A 22877-nucleotide genomic window follows, 5' to 3' on the forward strand; every position below is an offset into this window, starting at 1 on the left:
TGCGCCACACATGAGCACTCACGGAATGTAGCCTACAGGCTCCTGGCGGCAGGATCAGACAGGCTGAGTACACCAGAGGCGGTGAAATTAACTGATCGCGATGGGCTGGAGTGTGACGGTTGGCTTCATCACTCAAGACCGACATCCGACCGGAACGTGGAGCCGGTTGGCCAGACTGGAAGTTGAACGTCCCTTTCAGCCCACAGTAAGGGTCGAGTACCGGGTAAAAAAAACAAACACAATAAGTTGCCTTAGCAACAACTATAAATACGGAATACGGAAAGTTGTCAGGCATTGAGAGTGGAAAACCTTTCCATGAACGGAATCCCTTTGCATGATACCGCATTGAATTTTGGATTCGATTGAAACAAGAGTCACTCACCATGTACAGCCGCAAGCTGAGCCGCATGCATCGGCCGCCCTCGGATACCAGCAAATACGATAATGAGCCGTACTTGAAGAATCCCCTGCTCAAGTTCCACATCTCTGAGGTCCACGAGCGTCGACACTATCAGTTCCTTAAGCAAAAGGCGGCTGACGTGAAGGTGAGAATTGCCCGCCAGTCTTGGCATCCCGAACCGGACATCCGGCCGCTGCCGCAGTCCCATTACGTGGACAACCTGCGGCGCGAGGTGCGCAAGATAATCGTACCGCCAATGCTGCGCAGGACAGAGGCCAAGATATTGAGCTTCGCCTCGGAACGGTTGCGGCGCAGATACCCAGAGATGGTGGACTCGTACATGAAGGATGTGCATGAGGAGTTCAACCGCCTGATGAAGATCTACAGCATGAAGAACATACTGCGCCACCCCGAGTTCTCCGACGAAGACCCATCCAACTTTGAGTTGCCCCACGCAGACATCCATTTCAAGCGTCCCGGTCGCACGGGCAACTACAGCGTTTACCTGGAGAACCGCCGAAAGATTGGCCTGAAGCTGCTCATCCTGCAGCTGCCCATGCGCGCCGTACTGAACATATCGGTGTCGGATCTGCCAAACGTCGTCTGTATCTTCAAGTACGTAAGCGCCACGGGCGCCCAGCAGCAGCAGATGGGGCTGTGCGGACGCGAAGCACTCTCCTACAAGTTCTACCGCAAGTACATCCAAAACCAGCTGGACAAGGTGAACACCTTTCTTCGGTGGACTTGGTATCCCAAGCTGGTTATTGTGTTGCGGAAGATGCTGCGCAAGCGGGTGATGCCTCCGGCCTTGTGGAAGCGTGCTTGGAGCGGGTTGGAGGGACTGATGAACCGGGAGCTAAACAACATGAAGATGCGAACATTTATTGAAATGTTTCGCATCTGTAGCGATCCACGTACGATGCCCATGTTCCGTATGTCCTTGGAGTGGACCGAGACCTCCGGCGACCTGGACACGCGGCCCAACCTCTTTAGTATCCTACGCACCTTTGCTGAGATCGCCACGGAGATCTCGATGGTCGGCTATCGCATGGAGCCGCTGCAACCTCAGGTGGAAACCCTCACCACAATGGCCGCCTACGCCAAGGTCAGTGACTACCTCAAGATCGAGATGAACGACAACTCCCTGAAGGATGTTATTGACAAGGTTCAAAAGATCATTATTGGCACCTACGACGAGGTCACACAGTTCATAGAGAACTTTAGAAGCAAGTACCATGCCCTGTTCTCGTGGGAGGAGCGTGAGGCTCTGAACATCTTTCTGGCCGAGCCGCATGAATTCGAGGAGTACTTTGCTCGGATCGACATCTACTACGAGTTTATCAATATGCTCCGCAGCGAGCCAGCGACCGAGTACTTTGTGATGGCCGTCATCCACAACGAGCCTGCGATCCAGGGCCTCCGCAATTTGGCAGAGAATTTGATTGCCGAAATCACCGTCATCATTATACGAGAGCACATCAAGGCCGAGGAGGAGATTTGCGAGGAGTTCGAGAAGATTAAATACCGCGCTCTAGAGATACCAAAGTCCACGGAGGAGCTACTTGAGAGCGCCGACTATATGATCCATGTAAAGACGGTGAAGCTTGCCGAGCTGACGGATCGCATCCATTACTGCCTCCAGGTGGGCACCAACATTGTCGAGCTGAGGGAAATGTCCAAGTATCATTTCGATCTGACTATCAAGACCATCACCTGGATCAAGGACATCAACGAGATATGCGAGTACAACGCCTCCCAGCAGGAGCAATTCAAGTTCCTCTTCGAGGAGCATCTGCAGGAGGTGGTGAAAAAGCTTAATACTGATATTGAGGAAATGCTGCCCAAGTTGGCCATCATCGACGACATGAGCCGGCCGGAGAAGTTTCGCGACAGCTATATAATCCTGCAGAACTTTATTGATCAGCTGAAAACCTTTGACGACTACGTCGCCTGGATTAACAAGGAGGAGAAGCTATTCAAGGTGGCCCAAACCGAATATCCCACGCTGGAGGTGATCAAGTCCTTTGTCTATCCATTTGCAGAGCTAATGAAGTGAGTACTGGTACACATAGACACACATATATAGCACCAAAGACCATCAAATTACCAAGACTCTCTGTTGCAAACAAAGCCCATCCCAGCCCCGTTGTCATTGGAGAATTTTGATGGTTTATGTTCCCTTTTGATATCCACAGATGTTGCATTGACTGGCAGCGCTATTTGAACGTGTGGCGGGATGGACCCTTTGAGTATTTGGAGCCCAAGTTTGTTGAATCGACAACGGACAATTATTTGAAGGAGTTCCAGAAGAACCAGAAATACTACCGCGTCAAGATCAAACAGGATCTCATTGACAATCCCGTTTGCAAATTTAAGGTGGGTCAAAAATTGCAACATATGTGTGCAAAAGATCGCTAAATCGTATAACTGTAGGGTCAAACTGAAGATCCCGATCCGGCTAAGCATCCAGTGCCGTTGCGGCTGTGCACTTCGATGATTCAGTCCATCAAAGACTTCACCACTGGTGTCTTTGTGGTGAACATCATGTGCAATCCGGCTCTGAGGAAGCGCCACTGGAAGGAGATGTCTGAAATTGCCGGCTTTGATGTCACACCGGATGCGGGCACTACCCTGAGGAAGATTCTCGACTCTGGACTGGATAGCATTCTGGATCAGTTTGAGATCATCAGCATTAGTGCAAACAAGGAGCTGCAGCTGTGGAACGCCCTTCAGGCAATGATCAAGGAATGGGAGAACAAGGTCTTCCCCACGGGCCCATACAAAGAGACGGGTGTGACGATCCTTAATAGCCTGGACGACATCCAGGCGCTGCTCGACGACCACATCCTCAAGACGCTGACAATGCGCGGCTCGGCGTTCATGAAGCCCTGCGAGGAGGAGGTGCGCGCCTGGTACGAGAAGATAATGCGGGTCAACGAGACGCTTGACCAGTGGGGCAAAGTGCAGGCCAACTACCTGTACCTGCTGCCCATTTTCTCCTCCAAGGACATCGTGGCTCAGATGCCGGAGGAGGGTCGCCTGTTCACCATTGTGGAGCAGACCTACACCCGCAACATGGGCCTGGTGCTGCGCCAGCCGCTGGTGATGGAGACGGCACCAGCATCTGGGCTGCTGGAATCCTTGCAGAAGGCCAACGAACTGCTCGAGGATATATCGACGGGTGTGAGCAATTACCTTGAGAAGAAGCGCCTCTTCTTCCCGCGATTCTTCTTTCTGGCCAACGACGAGATGTTGGAGATTCTTTCGGAGACGAAGGATCCGCTGCGCGTGCTGCCGCATCTGAGCAAATGTTTCGAGGGCATTAACAGCCTGGAGTTCGACTCGAGCAAGAATGTCCTGGCAATGATCAGCAGCGACAAGGAGCACATCGAATTCATAGAGCCTGTCTCCACGGTGGCTGCCGGCGGTAGCGTGGAAAAGTGGCTCATCGGAGTGGAGGACGAGATGCTGAAGGCGGTTCGCAACCAGAACGAGCTCTCCTTCGGCCACTATCCCAAGGTGAAGCGGCATGAGTGGGTGCTGGAGTGGCCCCAAATGGTGGTGCTGGCCATCTCGCAGGTATACTGGGCCGCCAAAATGCACGGCTGCCTGCGTCGCACTTTCGGCACCAATCAGGCCGTTATGGCCAACTTCTTTCAGGAGCTGTCCAAGGAGTTGAACGACATTGTGGCCCTCGTGCGTTCGCCCGTGATCAGCAACCTCAACAGGATCACCATCAAGTCCCTGATAGTCATCGATGTGCACGCCAAGGACGTCACCGAGGAGCTCATTCGGCTGAAAATCACCAGTGAATACGATTTCCAGTGGCTTGCCCAGATGCGCTACTACTGGGAGGATGAAAAGACTCTGGTGAGGATCATAAACGCCACCGTACCTTTCGCCAACGAGTATTTGGGTAACTCGGATCGGCTGGTGATCACCCCGCTCACGGACCGCTGCTACCGCACCCTGGTTGGCGCCTACCAGCTCCATCTGAACGGAGCCCCAGAGGGTCCTGCGGGCACCGGCAAGACGGAGACAACCAAGGACCTGGCCAAAGCCCTGGCCGTCCAGTGCAAGGTCTTTAACTGCTCCGACGGACTGGACTACAAGGCCATGGGCAAGTTCTTCAAGGGCCTGGCCTCGTGTGGCGCCTGGGCCTGCTTTGACGAGTTCAACCGCATTGAGCTAGAGGTGTTGTCGGTGGTGGCCCAGCAGATTCTTCTCATTATCCAGGCGGTGCGGGCCAATGTGAGCAAGTTCATGTTTGAGGGCACAGAGCTGATGCTTAATCCCGCCGTCTACGTCTGCATCACCATGAATCCCGGCTACGCGGGTCGCTCGGAGTTGCCCGACAACCTAAAGGTCCTGTTCCGATCCGTAGCCATGATGGTGCCGGACTACGCCATGATCGGTGAGATATCCCTCTACTCATACGGATTTGTGGACGCCCGCAAGCTGGCCGTCAAGATCGTGACCACCTACCGGCTTTGCTCGGAGCAGCTGTCCAGCCAGAACCACTACGACTACGGCATGCGGGCGGTGAAGACAGTTCTCTCTGCCTGCGGCAACATCAAGAAGCAGTATCCGGACGAGCTGGAGGACATACTGCTGCTGCGCAGCCTGATCGACGTGAATCTGCCAAAGTTCCTGTCATTCGATGTGCCGCTCTTCGAGGGCATAATCTCCGACATCTTCCCGGGCATCAGTCTGCCGCACATCGACTACAGTCTCTTCGAGACCGAATTCAAGCGTGTATGCCTGGAGGAGGTGCTGGAACCAGCCCCATCATTCCTCACCAAGGTCATCCAAACGTACGAGATGATCATTGTCCGGCACGGCTTCATGTTGGTGGGCGAACCGCTGGCAGGCAAGTCCAAGACGCTGCAGGTCCTGTCCAAGGTCATGTCTGCGCTGAAGATCAAGGCTCCGCAAAAGAGCAGCTACTTCCAGCACGTGCTGATGGGCATCATGAACCCTAAGTCAATCACCATGAACCAGCTATACGGCTCCTTTGATCCCATATCCTACGAGTGGACCGACGGCCTGGTGGCCAAGATTTTCCGCGAGTTTGCCATGACACCCACGCCAGACCGCAAATGGGTGATCTTCGATGGTCCCGTGGATGCTGTGTGGATTGAGAACATGAACACGGTGCTGGACGACAACAAGAAGCTGTGCTTGACCAGCGGCGAGGTGATCACCATGTCGCACGAAATGTCGATGATCTTTGAGGTGATGGATCTGGCCCAGGCATCGCCTGCCACCGTCTCCCGCTGTGGCATGATTTACATGGAGCCCTCGACGCTGGGCTGGCGTGCCTTCGCTAACAGCTGGCTGAAGAAAGCAGATCCGCGGTGGGCCGACGAGGAGGGCGTCGAGTATGTGGCGGCCATGCTGCAGTGGCTCCTGCCACAATGCCAGACGTTTGTCCGTCGTAATTGCAGCCAGTTCGTCCGGTCCGGGGAGTTCAACTGCATGCTGACGACCTTTGACCTGATCGACATGCTGCTGGACGAGGCCATCGAAGAGAACCCGGAAGATTACCAGAAGTACATCGTGGGCTACTTCCAGGCCGCCATTTTGTTCGCCCTGTCCTGGGGCGTTGGCGGAATTCTGGACACGGCCTCGCGAGAGAAATTTGATGCGTTTTTGAGAAAGGTAAGGAGTTGAATAACACCGTTCCACAGTGGTTTTCTACTTTGCACAAGGCTAAATTTTAGGCTGTACGTCTGATTGGGAAGATCTCATGATCATCTTTAGATCTTGCTATATATCCACCTCTGTTTTAAAAATTCATAAACCGCATGTAGGCGCCTTTCTGCACTTTAATAATTACCACTTGGTATCTACAAGGCTTTGTGTTGTGAAAAGTACAAAGCCAATGTAGTGCAGTATATCTTGGCAGATGTACAGATTCACTCCTTTACATTCCTTGGCAGATCTATGACGGTGAGGAGGCAAACCCACCAGAGTTTCTGGGCAAAATGGAGGTGACTCCGCCCGTGGAGGGTCTGCTCGTGGAGTACGTATACGTGTTCAAGCAGCGTGGGACGTGGCGCTACTGGCCGGAGCTGGCCAAGCGCATGGATGTGGAGGAGACGAAGACGGGCGTTATTGTACCGACTGTGGACACGGGCCGCTATGTGCACCTCCTCAAGATGCACGTGAAGCACAAGAAGCGGATGCTGCTAGTGGGCCCCACGGGCACCGGCAAGAGCGTCTATGTGCAAAACTATCTGATGAACAAGCTGAACCAGGAGGAGTACGAGTCGGGTTTCATCACCTTCACGGTGATGATCACGGCCAACCAGTGTCAGGAACTACTCATCTCGAAGCTGCAGAAGTGGAAGCGTGGCATCTACGGACCGCCCAAGGGTATGCAGAGCGTCCTCTTCGTCGACGACATGAACATGCCCGTGAAGGAGGTGTACGGGGCACAGCCGCCGTTGGAGCTGCTGCGCCAGTACTTTGACTACGGGCACGTGTACGATCTGAAGGACGCCTCCAAGCTGTACATCCACGATGTCCTGATAATGGCCGCCTGCGGCTTGCCCGGTGGCAGTCGCCAGGACGTCTATGCCCGCTTCCTCAACCACTTCAATGTGTTCTCTATCAACACGTTCAGCGACGACAGCATGTTCCGCATCTTCCTAAATGTGGCGCTCAGCGGCTTCCGGCGCTCCGGCCACGGCCAGGACGTATTCTTGGTCACCAATCAGATCGTCAGTGCCACCCAGAGCATATATAAGAGCGTCCAGTCCGAGGTACGGGCTACTCCGGCCAAGAGCCACTACGTCTTTAATCTGCGAGACATCTCGCGCGTCGTCACCGGCTGCACCCTGGTGCGCAAGGAATCCGTCAATGACAAGAAGGTGCTTGTGCGCGTGTGGTACCACGAGGCAATGCGAGTTTTCTTCGACCGTCTTGTGGACGACACAGACCGCAAGTGGATGTTCGACAAGCTGAACGACTGCCTGAAGGCCAACTTCAAGGACAAGGTTGAGAATATCTTCGACAAGTACTGCGTCCAGGTGGGAGACGAACAGGTGTTTAGCATGGAGACCGCCAACAACGTGTTCTTTGGCGTCTACTTCGACGAAGACAGTGTGCCGGACGAGCGGCGCTACGAGGAGGTGCCCAGCGTAGAGGTGTTCCTAAAGGTGGCTCTGGACAGCCTCGATGACTATAACTCGACACGCCGCTCCAAAATGGACATCACCCTGTTTACCTTCGCCCTGCAGCACTTAAATCGCATCTGCCGCATCATCTCCATCCAGGGAGCGAGCGCATTGCTAATTGGTTTGGGGGGATCGGGCCGCCAGTCGCTTACGAAGCTGGCCACCAACATGGTACAGACTTCGTTCTTCCAGCCCGAAATCACCAAGAATTACGGGGCCAATGACTGGCATGACGACATCAAGGTGATCCTCAAGGAAGCGGGGGGAATGAATAAGCACACAACCTTCCTGATAACCGAGAACCAGATCAAGATGGAGCTCTTCCTGCAGGACATCGACTGTCTGCTGAATCAGGGCGAGGTGCCCAACATCTTTCCCATCGACGAGAAGCAGGAGGTTCTGGAGATGGTACGTCTGGCCGCACAGGGCGGCAACCGCAACATTGACGTGTCGCCACTGCAGGTCTTCTCCTTTTTCGTGAACCGCTGCAAGCAGAAGCTGCACATCGTCCTCAGCTTCTCGCCCATCGGGGATGCCCTGCGTACGCGTGTCCGCCTGTATCCATCATTGGTCAACTGCTGCACCATCGACTGGTACGATAGCTGGCCGGAGGAGGCGCTCCAGATGATCGCTAGAATGTCTCTGGTGGACGTGAACGTGCCCTCCGAGGAGATTAAAATGGCCATTGTCGACACCTGCCAGTACTTCCACACGACAGCTGCCCGGGCCACGCGCGCCTTCTGCCAGTTAAGCGGGCGCCACATCTACCAGACAAACGCCTCCTTCATCGAGCTCATCCGCTCCTTCCAGACTCTCATCGACCTGAAGCAGAGCGAGACGATGCTCGCCAAGATGCGATACATCGGGGGCCTGGACACGCTTGCCAATGCAGCTGCCGCCATCTCCATTATGCAACGCGACCTGAACGCCCTGCAGCCGAAGCTGGTGGCCCTGGCGGAGGCCTCCCGCAAGATGATGCTTGAGATCAACAAGGAGACCCTGGCGGCAAGTGCAGCCGCCGAGCAGGTGAAACGGGACGAGGAGGTGGCCTCCGTGCAGGCCGTAGCGGCGCAGGTGCTGAAGAACGAGTGCGAAAAGGATCTGGCCAAGGCCATACCCGTCCTGGAGGATGCCCTGGCCGCCCTAAACACACTGAAGCCCGCGGATATCACGCTCGTAAAGTCGATGAAGAACCCACCGTCGGTCATCAAGTTGGTTATGGCGGCGGTGTGCGTGATCAAGGCTATACCGGCGGATCGTGTACCCGATCCCTCGTCGGGCAAGATGGTGCAGGACTACTGGGGGCCCAGCAAGCGGCTGCTGGGCGAGATGAACTTCCTGCCCGCTCTCAAGGAGTTCGATAAAGACAACATTCCGGTGGAGATCATGAAGCGCATCCGCAAAGAGTTCATCCCGAACAAGGACTTTGATCCCAAGGTGGTGGCCAAGGCCTCCAGTGCGGCCAAGGGTCTCTGCCAGTGGATCATCGCCATGGATATGTACGACGACGTGGCCAAAGTGGTGGCTCCCAAAAAGGCCAAGTTGGCCGGCGCAGAGAAGGAGTACGCGGACACAATGAGCTTTCTGGCCGAGAAGCGTGCTCTGGCCGCCGCCCTCGAGGAGAAGGTGGCCCTGCTCAACATAGAGCTGGACAAGGCCAACGAGGAGATGAAGAAGACCGAGGAGCATGCCGAGAACTGTCGCAACAAGCTTCTGCGTGCCGAGGCCCTCATTGGAGGCCTGGGTGGTGAAAAGTCGCGCTGGAACAAAGCGGCCGACGACCTGCAGGAGCTATACGACCATCTGCCCGGCGATGTGCTCCTCTCGTGCGGCATCATTGCCTACCTATCGGCAGTGAATCTGCAGTCGAGGACAGAGTGCGTGAACGACTGGTTCCAGAAGGTGACGAAGCTAAAAATTCCCTGCTCCAAAAAGTACTCCATCACGGAGGTACTCGGGCTGGAGGTGACAATCCAGAACTGGCAGCTAGATGGCCTGCCCAACGACGAGTTCTCCAGCGAAAATGCCATCATAGTGTCCAGCTCCAGTCGCTACAGCCTCTTCATCGATCCCCAGGGGCAGGCCAACAACTGGCTGAAGAACATGGAGCGCAAGAACCGCCTGAACTGCGTCAAGTTCAATCAGGGCAACTACATGCGTATCATCGCAGAGGCCATGGAGTACGGCACTCCTGTGATCATCGAGAACGTGCAAGAGGAACTAGAGGTACCTCTGGACCCCATTCTGATGCACCAGACCTTCATCCAGGGCGGCGTCAAGCACATCAGCCTTGGTGAGGCGGTGGTGCCACTGTCACCCAACTTCCGGCTCTATATGACCTGCAATCTGCGTAATCCGCACTTCCTGCCGGAGACCTTCAACAAAGTGACGGTGATTAACTTTGCCCTCACCCAGAACGCACTGATGGACCAGCTGCTGAGCATTGTGGTGGCCAAGGAGCGGCCGGATCTGCAGGAGCTGCGCATCACCCTCACCACAGAGGCGGCGGCCAACAAGGGGGCACTGCGGGATGCCGAGAACCTGATCCTGAAGACGCTATCTGCCAGCGAGGGGGACATTCTAGAGAACGAAGCGGCCATCCAGATTCTGGGCGAGTCCAAGGGCCTATCCAAAGACATCCAGGAGAAGCAGGAGGCGGCCAAAGAGACGTCCGCGAAGATTGAGGCCTTCCGGCTGAACTACAAGCCGGTGGCAGTGCATTCCTCTATTCTGTACTACTCCATCACTGATCTGCCCAACATCGATCCCATGTACCAGTTCTCTCTGAATTGGTATATCAACCTGTACATGTACTCCATCGACACCGCCAACAAGTCCAAAGATCTGCCACGACGCATCAAGTTCCTGGTGGATGGGTTCACCAAGAACTTGTACAACAACGTTTGCCGGTCCATCTTCGAAAAGGACAAGCTCCTGTTCTCATTCATCCTCACCGCTCGCGTCTTGTTGGGCACGGGCCAAGTGGAGATGCGTCATCTAGCACACCTGGTCACCAATGCGAAAGAATCCAGCCACATGCCGCCCAATCCCGATCACAGCTGGATCACAGAGACCGTCTGGCTGAATGTGCTGCGGCTGGAGGAGCTCAAGGAGCTGCGTGGGATTGTGGACGCGTTTCGGAAGGACCTGTCCGCCTGGCAGGCCATCTACGACCACGCCTCGCCGGAGCTGCAACCGCTGCCTGCACCCTGGAACGACAAGATCACTGCCTTTGAGAAGATCATCGTGCTGAAGGCCCTGCGACCGGACTCTGTCTTCCTGGCAGTTCGCAACTTCATCGCCCTCACCATCGGGGATCAGTTCGTGTCGCCGCCAGAGTTTGACATTTCTAAGTCCTATGCCGATTCGACGGCCCTGACTCCACTCGTGTTCATCCTCTCGCCGGGTGCTGATCCGCTGGGCTCCCTGCTGGCATTCGCCGAGAAAATGGGCCAGGAGGAGACCTTCCAGAGCATCTCGCTGGGCCAGGGCCAGGGCCCGATTGCCACAGCCCTTATCAAGAGCGCCCAGGAGATGGGCTACTGGGTGTGCCTGCAGAACTGCCACCTGGCCGCTTCTTGGATGCCCGCCCTGGAGTACATGTGGGAGAACATGGACACCTTCAACACCGTTCGTAAGTGAGGGAAAGTCTTTTCCCAATCCTCTTATAACTTTATTTTCCATAGCCAACTTCCGCCTCTGGCTGACTGCCTACCCCACGCCTCAGTTTCCGGTGACTATTCTGCAAAACGGCGTAAAGATGACAAATGAACCACCGACTGGGCTGAGGGAGAACCTGATGCGCTCCTACAACTCGGAGCCAATCAACGAGTACGAGTTTTATGCGGGCTGTGCCAAGCAGGATCGCGCCTTCACTCGGTTGCTGTACGGCATCTGCTTCTTCCATGCGGTGGTGCAGGAGAGACGCAAATACGGACCGCTCGGCTGGAACATCGCCTACGGATTCAACGAGTCTGATCTCCAGATCTCTGTGCTGCAGTTGAGCGTAAGTTTGTATCGATAACACCGTGCGACAGTGGTTTTGTATTTTGCACGAGACAAACCCTAAACAATTGATGGGTTGAAGTGATTTTTGTATGACCCTTCAAAGGATTTATCAGACACTGTCGCACAGTGCTATCATTCATCATGGTTCGCGGTACATTTATGGTTAATTTCTTCCACATTCCAGATGCTTCTCAACCAATATGAGCACGTCCCGTACGATGCCATCTCGTATCTGACCAGCGAATGCAACTATGGCGGCCGTGTGACGGACAACTGGGATCGACGTGCGATCGTCACGATTCTGGCGGACTTTTGTAATCCCCAGGTGGTGGCCGACAACCGGTACAGGTTCGCCACAGACGACCGCTACATACTGCCCCGCAAGATGGAGCACCGCGAGATGCTGCGCTACCTGGAGGACAACATACCATCTCTGGCGCCGCCCGAGGTGTACGGTCTTCACGCAAACTCGGGTATAACGCGAGACCTGCAGACCACAAAGACACTGCTGGACTCGATGATCCTGCTGTTGGGCAGCGAGGCGGCGGGCACTGCAGGCGCCGGAGTCAGTGTGGAGCAGATAATTCTGAACACCATAAAGCAGATTGGGGAAGATATGCCGGCGGACATGGACATTGAGGCGGCAGCCGAGAAATATCCCGTGGACTACAATGAGTCTATGAACACGGTGGTAGTGCAGGAAATGGAGCGCTTCCTTAAGCTGCAGAAGGAGATACGGGCTTCCTGCAGGGACCTGGCCATGGGAATCAAGGGCATAATTGTCATGACCCCCGATCTGGAGAATGTCATGACGGCCATGAAATTCAATCGCATACCGCTCAAGTGGATGTCCAAGTCGTATCCCAGCCTCAAGCCGCTGGGATCCTATGTCCAGGATCTGTACAAGCGCCTCAACTGGCTGTTCCACTGGTACATGCACGGCAAGCCGCCCACCTTCTGGCTATCCGGTTTCTTTTTCACGCAGGCCTTCCTCACGGGTGCCATGCAGAACTTTGCCCGCAAGTACAAGATACCCATCGACACGCTGACCTTCGACTATGATGTGCTCAAGGTGGAGACGAAGGCGACGCCCCCAGACGATGGCGTCTACTGCAACGGTCTTTTTGTGGAGGGGGCGCGCTGGGATTGGGAGCATAACATGCTGGTGGAACAATACCCTAAGATACTCATCTATATTATGCCCGTCATCTTTTTCCGGCCCGTGCTCATTTTGGACCTAGTTGAGGGAACACGCTATAAGTGTCCCCTGTACAAGACGGGCGAGCGCAAGGGCACGCTCTCCACGACGGGACACTCGACTAACTATGTGGTGCCGCTTCTGCTCAATACCCAGGCGAAACCATCGCACTGGGTGAAGCGGAGCGTGGCCCTCATCTGCCAGACAAACGACTGAGAGAATGGTATTCTCAATACATGTGTGTGTTTATTAAACATTGTTCAAAATTAATAAAATAGGTATATGCTTGCTTATTCTTTACAAGTACAAATTCACAGCATTAAAAACGCTTTTAAAAACAAAGGAGACTACGGCCACGGCCCGCACCACATCTCGAATCTATCTATCTGCAAATGCGAGCCCCGAACTTTAAAAGTGCAGCCCCGCACTCGATCTACTCGAGATGATAAATATTGTAACTATGCTTTGGATGGTGGTGGTGTGGAGTGTGGGTGTCTGCTATGGGCCTATTGCGTGTTGCAGCCCATGGGGTCTGTACGAGGATATCCTTCCCCACTGGTGTCCGAGCTATTGCTGTCACGACGCCGATACATGGAACTGGTGTCGCTGGCGGAGCTGGTGGCGCTGCTAAAACTCTGTTCGTGCTGTGGCACCGATCCTGGTGGGGCATCTGCAGCACCCTCATTGCGACGACTATAGCGACGAACACGCCAGCGGGCCCTGGTTGAGGGATCCCCCATGACTTGACGAAAAAATATTTGAAACTGCTGGCTGGCGTTATCATCACCAACGGTCTCCAAAATGCTGCGCCGAAAGTTACTATAGAGCGTATCCCGCAGACCCTCCGGTTTTGGCACGTGCTGCAAACAAAATAATAAATATACTTTACTGAATTCTACCAATTCCGGCTGTGAGCTGAACACTCACTTTTCCGGGAACATCGGGGGTCCAGATTTTGACATTATGCTCTAACCCAGACGTGGCCAGCACTGGCATCCAGGGATGCGGCTCCAGGCAGTTAATCACCCCCGCAATATCGCCCTTCATGTAGTTGATGATGGACTCTGTGTTCCTGTCCCAAAAGAAGATGTGGCCGCAGTCGCTGCCACTGATCACGTACTCGGATCGTGGTCCAAAGAAGTTAACGCCCTTGATGGTGCGATGGTTTCTGTATGCCGGGCGGCGGTGAACAAGAGAACAGAGCAAAATAATCTAGGGGGTGAGCTCTCTGAGAGATGAACTGTCACTTACACGTGCCCTTCGTAGCAGTGAAGAGTATCGCCTTCCTTGTAGTTGCGGCTGTCATAGAGAAATATTCCGGCATCGCTGTAGGAAGCTAGGATTTCGCTTCCGCTGTGATTGTAGACGGCGCAAGTGATGTGAGTCATCTTTGTCTGGGAACGAGAAGAGGACACAAATGAAAAGGCTCACGTTTTGGCGGTAGAACTACTAACCTCCCGAACGCCTCGGGGGGTCATCTCGTGAATGGGACTTGGTAGCTTGCGTTTGTCGTAGACACGAAGATTGTCATCAGCGCCGCTGACACAAAACTCCGGCGCAAACGGATGATGGGAAATGCTAAAAAGACGTACGCGGCTCCGTTGCCCCCGTCTGTTGTGATCATTGTGGGTGCAGTGCAGCATGGTGTTTGCAGATGTACTGGTGCGGAGATCAAAGTGCTTAACAGTCCCATCCTCGCCGGCGCTCATCACCTCGTGCTTGGTGTGCGGCACCACCACGATCTTATGCACTGCATCGGTGTGCGCGTAGAGTCTCGTGGGCTTAGTGTCGCCCCCGGATGGAGGGATGACGGCGCGTCGCACCTGGCCATCGCGACTGGTGGACACAATGTCTAAGCATCCGGAACTGTCAATGAACTTTGTCTGGAAAATGTTCGCGTGGTGGCCCGATTTGAAGATATGCAATGGCTTGTTGTTGGCCCAGTCCCAGACTATGATTCGTGTATCGTCGGAGCCAGAGCAGAGCAGGTCCCCGGCCCTATTGAAGTTAAGGCAGTTCACACAGCCCTTGTGTTTGATCATCGCATTCCAGAGCGACATCTGCTCCACGACATGCCTGGACCCGTAGAAGCCCCGCCCGAAGCTATCGACAGAGGTGTGGCCGCCGCGCCACCCAATTCGATTGATGATGTTGTGCTCGCGCTGCATCAACTCATGGGCCGAGTTCCAGGTGTATGGCGGTTTATCCTTGTACATGATTTCGTTCACGGCAAAGTCAATGTTCTCCCGGTCAGCCGCATTTGGCTCCGGTTCAATCCAATCACTATGATCAGCCTAGTGCCCCATGAAAAAGAGAGTTCAGCGAATAGAACAGAACAGAAGAACTTTTTATCGAACTTACCATTCCTCCATCACTGGAGGTGTTGCTTGTGGAACTGTCGTAATGATTCCAAAAGTCATCCTCCATGCGACTGTTAGAATCGCCATCACTCGATGTCGGTTCGTCGTTGGGGTTGGGGACTACCGCCTCTGCGGTTTCCTCGGGTTCTTCCTCTACACTGGGAAGCACTGGAGCGACAGCCGCCTCACTATCGCTGCTGCTCTCTAATGTGGCCACAAGTTCTACGGTTATGCGGCGATATGAACGTGTGGATGGTATGTTCCGCTGGTTGAATGTGGGCGAAGTGTCTGCATTGGAAGTTTCGGGATTCACTTCAACGTCTGACGGATCATCATCGCTGTCGATGGTGTCACTGGTATTGGGCACAATATCTGAGGCAAGCACGGCACTGGCTGCCGCTGGAGACAGCGCACCCTGCACGAGTGAAATCTTTTCGTCCTCCTCCTCTGGCGGACTCATCGATTCGTCGTTGCCCTCTGCTTCCTCCCCCTGTAGCAATATCTGTTTGCTGCTCATGCCTCCCTCTTTGTTGCTATCGTCGTCGTCATCGACGTCGTTGTTATAATTCGTTTTGCTGGTGTTGGTGCTGCTGTAGGTTCCTATTTCAGTCTCGCTTATGACTGCAGTTTTCTCTTCGCTGCGTTTTGCCCAAGCCCAAACAAAAGTCAATCAATAGCTACGCACTTGTTGGAAGGTAACCTCATCTACTCACCAAATTAGTGCTGTGGAGGCCTCCATGTCCATGGTCGCATCTCCTGCAGCGGAACGGCTGCTGGAGCTCTCATCTTCGTCTCCTGAATCATGGCGCTTCTGGCGCTTGCGCGCGGATGCCGATTTGGCAATGTTATCCTCATCCGGATCCATCCTTGCAGCGTCAAAATTTTTCAATTGTTCTCTCGCTCAGACAAGTAACCTTTTTCAACTTAACGATTTTGGGTTTTCTTTATTTTTGTTTATGTCCGAAAAGTACACATATACTTCATGATGATTGAAAGAACTTAACCCACTTATCCCCCCTATATCTATGTAGGGGAACAACTTGAGTTAAAATAATACCGCATGTACATTGTTCTTGTAGATACATTCTTTGCCCTTGCTTAAACAAAAATTACCGCAATATCTTTTAGCTGTGCTAAAATGCAGGTTTCATTATTTTCTTGGCCTGCTCTACAATGGGTTTATTGTTCTCTGTCCATAATCGGAAATCATATTCCTCGATTTTGATATTAAGTTGAATATTACTAGCTAGCTGGGACCCTCAGCCCTGAACACATAGTTTTATCCCATTTATTAATCAATTCTTTACAAGGTTGGCCAACTCTAAGTACCTCTTTTATTGTATTGTGTCTAAAATAAGGTTTAAACAAAAAAGGTCAACCAAAATGTCCAGTTTGTACATGATAACTACACGCTATCTACTTATTTGGTACATATGAACTACATAATCATGCAGTATAACATTCAATGCAATCAGACGTGGTTGGTAAAGAAATTTTTTTATAAGCAAATTTGTTTTTCCAACATTTCATAATTTTTTTCCCAATTTTAATAGGTCTTAGAGATAAGGAACCAATCACCTATTGCATACGATCAATTGCATTTTTTTACACGGCCTATTCTACACGTTTTTTTCTGGAAACAATCTACCGTGTAAAAATAGAATTAGTTGAAGACGTACATACAAGGTACATTAGGCGAGAAGGGTGTGTTTTACCTTGCATACGTTGCGTTTTTGGGGCCGTTTTGCCTGTTGTCCACACCCTCTTTTTCCTCCCACTATGTAGCAAATGTGTAGTAACCGTGTAGAGTTGCCAACATGTAATAAATTGAGCAAAATGTAAGCACGTTGCCATCAAAATACAATAGTGCCACGCAAAATCGCTGCAAAAAATATATTTTTTTGATTCAAAAGGTAAGAATTAACATTTGAATATGGCTTCTACTTAAACTACGGAGTTTTGCAGCTATGGGAAAGAAACTGCAGCGGAGTGACGTTTGCCGAGTGCCGGAAAATATAAATTTCCCGGCCGAAGAGGAGAATGTACTTCAGCAATGGCGTGACGAGAAGATCTTTGAAAAGTGCAGCCAGCTGTCAAAGGGAAAGCCCAAGTAAGTATTTCCGACTATTGCATCAGCCGCACTTTCTCAATATACTTACTAAATATGCACATTTATGATTTAGGTACACATTTTACGATGGTCCGCCTTTTGCTACCGGCTTGCCCCACTACGGCCATATCCTAGCCGGCACAATAAAGGATATTGTAACACGCTACGCCTATCAGCAGGGATACCATGTAGATCGGCGCTTCGGCTGGGATTGCCATGGCCTTCCAGTGGAGTTCGAGATCGACAAGCTGCTGAACATCCGCGGGCCTGAGGACGTGGCCAAAATGGGCATCACTGCCTACAACGCCGAGTGCCGGAAGATTGTCATGAGATATGCGGATGAGTGGGAGAATGTTGTCACTCGTGTGGGTCGGTGGATAGACTTCAAGAACGATTACAAGACTTTGTATCCTTGGTACATGGAGTCCATTTGGTGGATCTTCAAGCAGCTCTTCGACAAAGGCCTGGTATATCAGGGAGTTAAGGTCATGCCCTATTCGACCGCCTGCACAACGTCACTCTCTAACTTCGAGGCAAACCAGAACTACAAGGAGGTGGTAGATCCTTGTGTGGTGATCGCCTTAGAGGCATTGGCACTGCCAAACACCTTCTTCCTGGTGTGGACCACAACGCCCTGGACTCTGCCGTCGAACTTTGCCTGTTGTGTACATCCCACCATGACCTATGTGAAGGTATGTTAACAGCGTAACTGTTGTAAATTATGTAAATTACTGATTCAAATTATATTTCCTTGCCTATTCAGGTACGTGACGTGAAGAGCGATCGGCTGTTTATACTCGCGGAGTCACGGCTGTCCTATGTCTTCAAAACGGAGGCGGAGTATGAAGTGAAGGAGAAGTTTGCTGGCAAAACTCTCAAGGATCTGCACTACAAGCCGCTGTTTCCGTACTTTACCAAGCGCGGCGCCGAAGTGAAGGCCTACCGCGTCCTGGTCGATGAGTACGTTACGGAAGATTCGGGTACAGGAATTGTCCACAATGCTCCATACTTTGGCGAGGACGATTACCGCGTCTGCTTGGCGGCCGGAATCATCACAAAGTCTAGCGAGGTGATTTGCCCCGTTGACGATGCGGGTCGATTCACAAAAGAGGCCAGCGACTTTGAGGGCCAATATGTGAAGGATGCGGACAAGCACATCATGGCCAATTTGAAGGCGAGCGGCAATCTGGTATCCAGTGGTCAGGTGAAGCATAGCTACCCCTTCTGTTGGCGATCAGATACTCCGCTGATCTACAAGGCAGTGCCCTCGTGGTTTGTGCGCGTCGAGCACATGTCCAAGAATTTGCTGGACTGCAGCTCCCAGACTTATTGGGTGCCCGACTTTGTAAAAGAGAAACGATTTGGAAACTGGCTGAAGGATGCCAGGGATTGGGCTGTGAGTACAATATTCTTTCTACATTTCTAATTTCTTAATCGAGCTGCATCAATCCCTTGGTTTAAGATCTCCCGTAATCGCTACTGGGGTACTCCAATTCCTATCTGGCGGTCGCCCAATGGGGAAGAAACCGTGGTTATCGGCAGCATCAAACAATTGGCGGAACTTTCCGGAGTTCTCGTAGAGGATCTTCACCGTGAGACCATTGACAATATTGAGATACCATCGGCTGTTCCCGGAAATCCTCCACTGCGACGCATTGCCCCCGTTTTCGACTGTTGGTTCGAGTCCGGGTCGATGCCGTTTGCTCAGCAGCATTTCCCGTTCGAGAACGAAAAGGACTTTATGAACAATTTCCCTGCTGACTTCATAGCGGAGGGTATTGATCAGACCCGCGGCTGGTTCTATACGCTCCTTGTGATCTCGACGGCGCTGTTCAATAAGGCACCGTTCAAGAACCTCATCGCAAGCGGTTTGGTACTAGCTGCCGACGGTCAGAAGATGTCCAAGCGCAAGAAGAACTATCCCGATCCCATGGAGGTCGTCCACAAATATGGAGCCGATGCTCTGCGGCTGTACCTTATTAATTCTCCAGTGGTGCGAGCCGAGAGTCTGCGCTTCAAGGAGGAGGGTGTGCGCGACGTTATCAAGGATGTGTTCCTTCCTTGGTACAATGCCTACCGTTTCCTACTGCAAAACATCGTGCGTTACGAGAAGGAGGATTTGGCGGGCAAGGGCCAGTACAGCTATCAGCGGGACCGCCATTTGAAAAATATGGATCAGGCTTCAGTTATCGATGTGTGGATACTGTCATTCAAGGAATCTCTTCTTGAGTTCTTTGCCACCGAAATGAAGATGTATCGTCTGTACACAGTCGTGCCCAGGCTTACGAAGTTCATTGATCAACTGACCAACTGGTGAGATCTGTTATTTCTTTTTGACTGGACTGGCGCATAATCCAATAAGCATTCTTCGTTTTAAGGTATGTGCGTCTCAATCGTCGTCGCATCAAAGGAGAGCTTGGATCAGAGCAGTGTATCCAGTCGCTGGACACGCTCTATGATGTTCTCTACACGATGGTCAAAATGATGGCCCCTTTCACGCCCTACCTTACGGAGTATATATTCCAGCGGCTGATCTTGTTCCAGCCACCTGGCTCCTTGGAGCATGGCGATTCAGTCCACTATCAAATGATGCCCGTTAGTCAAAAAAAATTCATTCGGAACGACATCGAGCGCTCTGTGGCCCTAATGCAGTCCGTCGTGGAGTTAGGTCGCGTTATGCGTGATCGACGCACTCTACCAGTTAAGTATCCCGTTTCGGAGATTATCGTCATACACAAAGACGAGCAAACCTTGGCGGCTATCAAGAGTCTGCAAGACTTTATTCTTAGCGAACTCAACGTTCGAAAACTGACACTGAGCTCTGATAAGGAGAAGTATGGAGTGACTTTGAGAGCCGAGCCCGATCACAAGGTAAGATTTTGACTACCTTTTACATAATGAATCATTCTCTGAGTGCGCATCTCTTTTTAGACGCTCGGCCAGCGACTAAAAGGCAACTTCAAGGCTGTTATGGCTGCTATTAAGTCGCTTAAGGACGATGAGATTCAGAAGCAGGTTGCGCAGGGGTACTTTAACATTTTGGATCAGCGCATAGAGCTGGAGGAAGTTCGGATCATTTACTGCACATCCGAGCAGGTGGGAGGAAACTTTGAAGCCCATAGCGACAATGAGGTTTTGGTCCTCTTAGACATGACGCCCAACGAAGAGCTACTGGAAGAAGGCTTAGCCCGCGAAGTCATCAACCGAGTACAAAAGCTCAAGAAGAAGGCTCAACTGATACCGACCGATCCTGTACTTATCTATCATGAGCTTACTCCCAACACCAATGGCAAAAAGGAAACTTTAGAGGCCGAAGGTCAGCTAAAGAAGGTTTTGGCAAGCTATGCATCCATGATCAAGACGGCCGTCAAGTCGGAATTTGCTCCGTATTCAGCTAATCAGGCAGCTAAAAAACGTCTTATCGCTAGTGAGCTGGTGGATCTGAAAGGCGTTCCTTTGAAGCTCACTATTTGCTCTACCGAAGAGTTGCAGCTGCCTAGTCTACCTTGGCTGAACGTAACCTTGGTCGAGGAATTGAAGCCACGCTTCGGCAAAAGCAACAGAGCGTCCCTGTTGCTCCAGCACAACGTTACTAAAGAGCTCATTACCTTGCCTACGTTACGAAACGAGCTGGAGCTATTATTTGGCCTGTACGGCGTCAATTATAATATCTATGTCATCGATCAGCAGAAGAAGCTCAGCGAGCTAAAGTCCATCGACATTGGCCTCAGTGGCAAGCTCTTGGTTTTAGCACGCAGCGCGGAAGCGATCCTGACGACATCAGGATATGAAGTGGCCGCAGCGCCTTACTCGAAATTTGTTAACCAGCCAGCAGGCAGTACCACATTTACCGAGAATCCTACAGGACATGCTCTAGCTTAAATTCGTTGCTATTTGCTCATTGAACCCTGTTGTAAACGAAAATTAAATAAACCATTTGGTGTGATAAGGTCGAGACACACGTGCCCCGGTAATCAAATAGACGGTAAAAATTACTTTTATATCCGATATTAAAGACAACTGGAAAAAAAATCCCTGATCCTTGATAAGGATTCAATCTATGGTGTTCCCCCTGATAACACGATCGAGCAAGAAGCGGCAGAGTTATGGCGATGAGATTGAAAAGAACATTAGAAAGTCAATATCCTTGCCACACTAACTAAAAAAAGGAGCCTCCCGATCACGACAAAGCGTGGTACATCAAGATCGAATAAGAAATTGCAGAGTTGTGCAGTAAGTAAGTCAAATGTATTGGCATCAGAAAATAGGATATAACTTTGCTCACGATTTTCGCAAAAATCATCAGTTACCGATGTGTGATACTGTCATTCAAGAAATATTTTCTAGATTTCTTTGCCACAGAACGACAGTCTGGATCCCCACGATCTTGAGAAAGTAAGTCCTTCAGAGGTCTGGTCCCATTTCCCCGAGATATAGTCCACCGAACTTTTGGTTGGGAAACTAATTAAATTACTGTTTTTTTCTTGTTTCTCTACGATATATATCGGCTATACAGTGTCTCATTGGGGCGTGGCATGTCTCTTCGTGACCGGGCGAGTCCTGCCAATCAAATGCAATTGGAAAAAAGAACAACAGTTTATTCACGATTTTCGCAAAAACTCCGCCTCATTTTCGTAGTCGAGATTTTGATGCCGAACGACAGGCTGGATCTCCGCGGTCCTGGAAAAGTAAGTCCTTTGCCGATCTGGCCCTATTTTTCTGAGATATAGCCTTCCAAGGATTTGGTTTTGCAAATCAATAGAATACTGGTTTCTTCTGCACGCTATATCTCTGCAATACGGCAGCCGATCGGGGAGCGGTATGTCTTTTCAGGACCACGCGAGTCCTGCCAATCGACTGCAATCGGAAAAAAGGACATCCGTTATTTCAAGATTTTCGCAAAAAATCATGATGGTTACATCATTAAATTTGCCAAAAATCTGGCTCATTTTCGTAGTCGAGATTTTGATGCCGAACGACAGTCTGGAACCGCGCGGTCCTGCGAGAGTTGGTCCTGCACACATCTGGCCCTATTTTTCTGAGATATAACCTTCCAAGGATTTGGTTTTTCAAATCAATAGAATACTGGTTTCTTCTGCACGCTGTATCTCTGCAATATGGCAGCCGATCGGGGTGCGGTATGTCTTTTCACGATCGGGCGAGTCCTGCCAATCGACTGCAATCGGGAAAAAGGACATCCATTCCATCACGATTTTCGCAAAAAATCATGATGGTTACATCATTAAATTTGCCAAAAATCGGGCTCATTTTCGTAGTCGAGATTTTGATGCCGAACGACAGTCTGGAACCTCGCGGTCCTGCGAGAGTTGGTCCTGCACCCATCTGGCCCTATTTTTCTGAGATATAGCCTTCCAAGGATTTGGTTTTTCAAATCAATAGAATACTGGTTTCTTCTGCACGCTATATCTCTGCCATACGGCAGCCGATCGGGGTGCGGTATGTCTTTTCAGGACCAGGCGAGTCCTGCCAATCGACTGCAATCGGAAAAAAGGACATCCGTTTTTTCACGATTTTCGCAAAAAATCATGATGGTTACATCATTAAATTTGCCAAAAATCTGGCTCATTTTCGTAGTCGAGATTTTGATGCCGAACGACAG

At 51.6% G+C, this 22877-nt stretch overlaps 3 protein-coding genes across 3 annotated transcripts; 2 read left to right on the forward strand and 1 right to left on the reverse strand.

Annotated features, from left to right (window-relative positions):
- Window positions 1-235: 235 nt before the first annotated feature.
- LOC108152667 (dynein heavy chain 12, axonemal) lies at window positions 236-13197 on the forward strand. The gene is made up of 6 exons (XM_017282163.2): window positions 236-2452; window positions 2596-2776; window positions 2834-6061; window positions 6343-11215; window positions 11268-11587; window positions 11774-13197. Exons 1-6 carry the CDS (start codon window positions 384-386, stop codon window positions 13001-13003), a joined length of 11901 nt encoding a protein of 3966 aa, XP_017137652.1. The 5' UTR covers window positions 236-383; the 3' UTR covers window positions 13004-13197.
- LOC108152668 (DDB1- and CUL4-associated factor 8) lies at window positions 13014-16163 on the reverse strand. Its single transcript, XM_017282165.2, has 6 exons — window positions 15861-16163; window positions 15149-15785; window positions 14242-15081; window positions 14039-14181; window positions 13715-13955; window positions 13014-13647 (listed from the first exon to the last, which is right to left on the reverse strand). Exons 1-6 carry the CDS (start codon window positions 16010-16012, stop codon window positions 13294-13296), a joined length of 2367 nt encoding a protein of 788 aa, XP_017137654.1. The 5' UTR covers window positions 16013-16163; the 3' UTR covers window positions 13014-13293.
- A 796-nt stretch (window positions 16164-16959) lies between these two features.
- Window positions 16960-21252, forward strand: LOC108152622 (isoleucine--tRNA ligase, cytoplasmic). The gene is made up of 7 exons (XM_017282092.2): window positions 16960-17060; window positions 17113-17257; window positions 17331-17949; window positions 18021-18653; window positions 18720-19570; window positions 19636-20128; window positions 20189-21252. Exons 2-7 carry the CDS (start codon window positions 17115-17117, stop codon window positions 21137-21139), a joined length of 3690 nt encoding a protein of 1229 aa, XP_017137581.1. The 5' UTR covers window positions 16960-17060; window positions 17113-17114; the 3' UTR covers window positions 21140-21252.
- The last annotated feature ends 1625 nt before the right edge of the window (window positions 21253-22877 follow it).

Source organism: Drosophila miranda, chromosome XR (assembly GCF_003369915.1).
Source record: "Drosophila miranda strain MSH22 chromosome XR, D.miranda_PacBio2.1, whole genome shotgun sequence".
NCBI classification, from domain to species: domain Eukaryota; kingdom Metazoa; phylum Arthropoda; class Insecta; order Diptera; family Drosophilidae; genus Drosophila; species Drosophila miranda.

Coding starts and splice junctions, on each gene's coding strand:
- LOC108152667 (XM_017282163.2), top strand. CDS start 384: ATGTACAGCCGCAAGCTGAGCCGCATGCATCGGCCGCCCTCGGATACC. Junction 2,453..2,595: donor CCATTTGCAGAGCTAATGAA/GTGAGTACTGGT, acceptor TGATATCCACAG/ATGTTGCATTGACTGGCAGC. Junction 11,588..11,773: donor TCTCTGTGCTGCAGTTGAGC/GTAAGTTTGTAT, acceptor TCCACATTCCAG/ATGCTTCTCAACCAATATGA.
- LOC108152668 (XM_017282165.2), bottom strand. CDS start 16,012: ATGGATCCGGATGAGGATAACATTGCCAAATCGGCATCCGCGCGCAAG. Junction 15,786..15,860: donor GCCTCCACAGCACTAATTTG/GTGAGTAGATGA, acceptor GGCAAAACGCAG/CGAAGAGAAAACTGCAGTCA. Junction 13,956..14,038: donor CACTGCTACGAAGGGCACGT/GTAAGTGACAGT, acceptor CCCGGCATACAG/AAACCATCGCACCATCAAGG.
- LOC108152622 (XM_017282092.2), top strand. CDS start 17,115: ATGGGAAAGAAACTGCAGCGGAGTGACGTTTGCCGAGTGCCGGAAAAT. Junction 17,258..17,330: donor CTGTCAAAGGGAAAGCCCAA/GTAAGTATTTCC, acceptor TTTATGATTTAG/GTACACATTTTACGATGGTC. Junction 18,654..18,719: donor AGGATGCCAGGGATTGGGCT/GTGAGTACAATA, acceptor CCTTGGTTTAAG/ATCTCCCGTAATCGCTACTG.